Source organism: Brassica oleracea, chromosome C5 (genome assembly GCF_000695525.1).
Source record: "Brassica oleracea var. oleracea cultivar TO1000 chromosome C5, BOL, whole genome shotgun sequence".
Classification (NCBI taxonomy): domain Eukaryota; kingdom Viridiplantae; phylum Streptophyta; class Magnoliopsida; order Brassicales; family Brassicaceae; genus Brassica; species Brassica oleracea.
The window spans coordinates 24,032,932-24,037,328 of NC_027752.1; the positions used below are offsets into that span (position 1 = coordinate 24,032,932).

General features: G+C 39.3%; 1 protein-coding gene and 1 long non-coding RNA gene across 2 annotated transcripts; one reads left to right on the forward strand and one right to left on the reverse strand.

Moving 5' to 3' along the window:
* Positions 1 to 699: 699 nt before the first annotated feature.
* LOC106292514 lies at positions 700 to 2,291 on the reverse strand. Its single transcript, XR_001260203.1, has 4 exons — positions 1,898 to 2,291; positions 1,575 to 1,799; positions 1,446 to 1,491; positions 700 to 1,365 (listed from the first exon to the last, which is right to left on the reverse strand). It is a non-coding gene; the product is annotated as an uncharacterized LOC106292514 (long non-coding RNA).
* A 1,316-nt stretch (positions 2,292 to 3,607) lies between these two features.
* Positions 3,608 to 4,132, forward strand: LOC106344822. Its single transcript, XM_013784128.1, has one exon. The coding sequence runs from the start codon at positions 3,608 to 3,610 to the stop codon at positions 4,130 to 4,132; it is 525 nt and encodes a 174-aa protein (XP_013639582.1).
* The last annotated feature ends 265 nt before the right edge of the window (positions 4,133 to 4,397 follow it).

Genomic DNA, 4,397 nt, shown 5'->3' on the forward strand with positions numbered 1-4,397 from the left:
GTCAGCGAGGAATGAAGGTCACGATAACGATGAATTTCAAGCTGAGACACAATTAAGAGGATTGAATCAAGCTGAGAACCCGACAAACCGGATTCAATCACCGTAAGACACCAGGAAGAAGACAAATATGGCGGCTTGGAAATCGAGCTTGGCTGAGGTTGGCTGGTGTTTTCGGAGCAGAAGCAGAGGACAGCGAGAGAAGCCAGAGTCTCTTTGGTTGAAGCGAACTCCGTCGTTGACGTCACCGTCTTATACTCACCTTTACACCACCATCAAAAATATAGCTTGCCGTATCTCAAAAGATAGAGAAAATAATGTAAATAATTAGTAAATATACGTTTCTGGAAAGAAAAAAAACTGAAACAACAAATTTCATCTTGCAATGAAAATAGAAAACTTAACAGGAGGAAGACGGAGAAAAAAATACATGGGCCCACTTATTTTGTCTCCTAACTAAAAAATATATATTAGATTTAGTTAGTGTTGTGGACACTTATTTAGTTAGTTTGTAGCAAAAAGTAGATTTGGTTAAAGAAAACTATCTTAGTAACAATAAGTGAACCATATTGTAATAACAAAATTATAAAGTGACTCTTAGTGTAATATTTTCTATAAAATCCTACATATTCTGAATATCTATGGTAAAATCTGTGCTCATAGCGATTCCAACCTACCCTATGTCATGTTTTCAAATCTCTGTTAGCTTATGCAAGCGTATACAGTCGGCCCTAACTCGTTTCTGGTGGAACGGCAATGACGAGACAAAGAAAATATGTTGGATTTTATGGACTAATGTCTCACAACCGAAAGCTGTTGGTGGTTTAGGCTCAAGGATATTCAGATTTTTAACCAGGCTCTCCTAGCAAAGCTGGCCTTGCGTCTTGCAACAACTCCAGCTAGTCTACTGGCAAGAACTCGCCTTGGAAATTACTGCCATAACTAACTATTCCTAGATGCTAGAGCTCCATCCTCTTGCTCCCACGGGTGGAGAGGAATTCTGCATGGCAGGGACCTCTTGAAAGACAACTTGGTAAAAGCCATAGGAAACGGTATGAGTACTAAAATTTGGCAAGACTCATGGATCTCATTATCAAGCAACCTGAAGCCTTATGGCCCTTTAACAGAGGACATGACTGATCTAAGAGTCTCAGACCTCTTAACTTCTGATCTCAAATGGAATTCAAGAATAATTGAGGAATTACTACCTGACCTCTCAGCTAAAATTCAGTGTATGCGGCCTAGTCAACAGGGAGTGGAGGATGCATTTATCGGGCAACCACTCAAGTCCGGAATTTACTCTGTTAAGTCCGGATACCAATCAGCCATGACTGTAAGCCACCCTCCACACTCAAGTAGCTCTCTGGACTGGTATAAAGACGTCTGGTCAACTCATACTTCAGAGAAATTAAAAGTGTTCCCTAGTCAATTCTTCAAAGAACGAATACCTCTAGGCGAAAATCTTCAAAGAAGAGGTTTCAACAGTGATCTCGCCTGTCCAAGATGCAAGGAAACCGAGTCTGTAATGCATATCTTTTTTCGTTGCCTTTTTGTAAAAAGAGTTTGGGATATCCTACCTCTTAAAAACACAGTTCACCTAGCTGTTCAACAGAACTTCGCGGCGGCTCTTGAGGCTTCACGAAATACCATCTGTCTACCGCCATCGGGAGTCTCAGTCAATATCCTTCCCTGGATCTGCTGGCAATTATGGATCACCCGAAACCATATTATCTTCAAAGACAGAACCTTCACCTCGGAAGAAGTAGCCCTCCACAGTATCACCACTGTGCGCGAATGGATAACTGAACAAGGAGCATCAATTTTGAAACAATCGAGTCAATCACCTAAACAAATAGTTTGATCCGCTTAAAACGAAGACATAAGCAACTGTAAATTTCACCGATGCTTCTCGGACGCCTCCTGGAACAAGGACTCGCTCCAAGCAGGTCTAGGCTGGATCTTCTCGAGTCAGATAGGGAAGATCGGGAGAGGTAGCGAGGTACAAGAGTTTGTCAGTTCTCCACTGATGGCAGAGACGCTTGCATGCAGATCGAGTCTTCGTCACGCCTTATCAATCGATATCGAGAACCTTAGGGTCTTCACGGATAACCAAACGCTTATTAGAGCCCTCACTAGCAAGCTGATGGAAAAAGAGATCTTCGGTGTGGTGGCAGACATCAGAAATCTCTCAGCTTTGTTTGAATCTATCTCTTTCAATTTCATCCCTCGGTCTGAGAACTTCGAAGCCGATCATTTGGCTAAAGCGGTTCTCCGAGACCCTTCTTCTTCTACTTTTACGTTTCCGGGCCAGGCTCAATGTAACAGGCCCACCACTCTGACGGGTTAAAACAATTCTCTAACTGAGTAATGCAAATTATGTTGTCCAAAAAAAAACCTTTTAAATAATTTATTTATTATTCAGAATTTGTCCGCACTTTGCGCCAAAAAATTAAACTCATTCAATTTATGTTTGGTGGTTGTTTATATTTTAGATCCTTCATACTACTTTAATAGTATTTTTATAAAATTATTTTGATACAAATTTAAATATACCACTTTTCTGTTAATACTTATTTTAATCAGTTCTGTAAATATAATACCAACTTTAAATGATATACTAGAAATAAAATATTCATCAAAAATATGAAAATATTTTAATTTTATTCATGTTTTGTACTTTGATTTTGGGATATTTGAAAAAGTTTATATGTAATATATTAATTTTTTTACATAAGAGTATTCTTTTTTTGGTCAACCATACTTTTATTAAAACTTAAACATATGCAGGAGTACAATGAAGTAGTTAACACATGTGTATCTAATAGGCATGGACATTCGGGTTTTCAGACGGGTATGGGTCGGTTCTTTTCAGATCTGAGGTCTCTGAGTCCTACAAATTCTGACCTAACTAGGTATTTAGAAATTTCGGGTTCGATTTTGGGTCGGTTCATTTCGGACCCGCGTAGGTTCGGACTATAATTAAAATACATCTAATTTTTGGGCCTGGGTCGGGTTTGAGTACATAAGACTGTAAAAAAACTCAAAGTACCTAAACTTCATCAAAATTTAACGGGAAAACGACCTATTTCCACACCAGAAGTTTCATATATCAACAGTTTCACACGATCTTTCAACCTCGTCTTAATTGCACATATATAGAAGTTGTACAACCTATTTCCACACAATGTCAAGGTTCGAAACCCGAACCCACATGAACGTACAATTAGTTGATTAAAATCGGTTTACTGGTTTTTGAGTTTAAGCCTAACCAATAGAAAACCTAATTAAACCTAAGAAGACCCGTTTACGACCCGATTTGCTATTATAAACCGTAATTTATCTAACCCAGTTTTTATTAACCAGAAAAACCCCAATTCTGTTTATCTCTCTCAAGTGTCGTGAACCCTAGGCAAGACTGAAGCTTTGAATCAATTTCGTCGACTGTTCTTTCTGCCTGATCGGTTATGTCAGGTGAGTTTGTCGCCTCATCTTCTTCCTTTTCGAGTTTCCATTATACTTACTCTCTGTTTTGAACTGAATCAATTTTGCTTACTCTTTGTTTCAATTTTGAGTATCTAGTATGATAATCTTAGTTTTTTTTTCTTGTAGAATGACTCAGGAAGGAGGGATTGATGTGAATGTTGAGTGGAATGACGTCCCTGAATTCGACAAAGGTTACGATTCTGATGGTGAAAATCGACGTGAGCGTAACGACTTTAACATTGAGAAAGATGTTGGTGAATTTGTAGATGAACCTTCGGTCAGACACAACGAGTATCCGGAGACAGAAGATGATGAAGAAGAAGAAGGAAAAGAAATTCAGAGGAAAAGGTATAGGCGCAGTGATATTAGGAGAGGCGATGGTGACTTGTATGAAGGACAAGTATTCATCAGTGGTATTGCGTTCAAGGAAGCTGTGGTAGACTATGCTCTGAAAACTGGCCGAAACATCAAACAAAACCGGTATGATAAGACGAAGCTGGAGTTTGTGTGTTCGGGGAAAGGCTGTAGTTGGCGCATATACTGCTCTTCTTCGGGAAAGTATCCTAACAAGTGGCAAGTGAAGATATTGAAGGAAGATCATAGTTGTGTTCCCCCTGGTACATGTGAGCTGCTGAAAGTTCTGGTGGATTGAACGAGAGTATGATGAGCAGTTTAGTCGCCTTCGTGATTATTGCTCAGAGATAAAGGTGTCAAATGAGAACTCGTCAGTTGAGTTAGATTGTGTGAAAAACAAGGAAGGATTTGATGTGTTCAACAGATTCTATGTTTGTTTCGACGTACTTAGGAAAACTTGGAAAAACAATTGTAGGCCTCTCATAGGAGTAGATGGATGTTTCTTGAAGTCAAAGTTGAAAGGTCAGTTGCTGGTGGCCTTAGGTCGTGATGCTGATATGAAC

Excerpts from the sequence above, each read along its gene's own strand:
- LOC106344822 (XM_013784128.1), top strand. The coding sequence starts at position 3,608 with ATGACTCAGGAAGGAGGGATTGATGTGAATGTTGAGTGGAATGACGTC.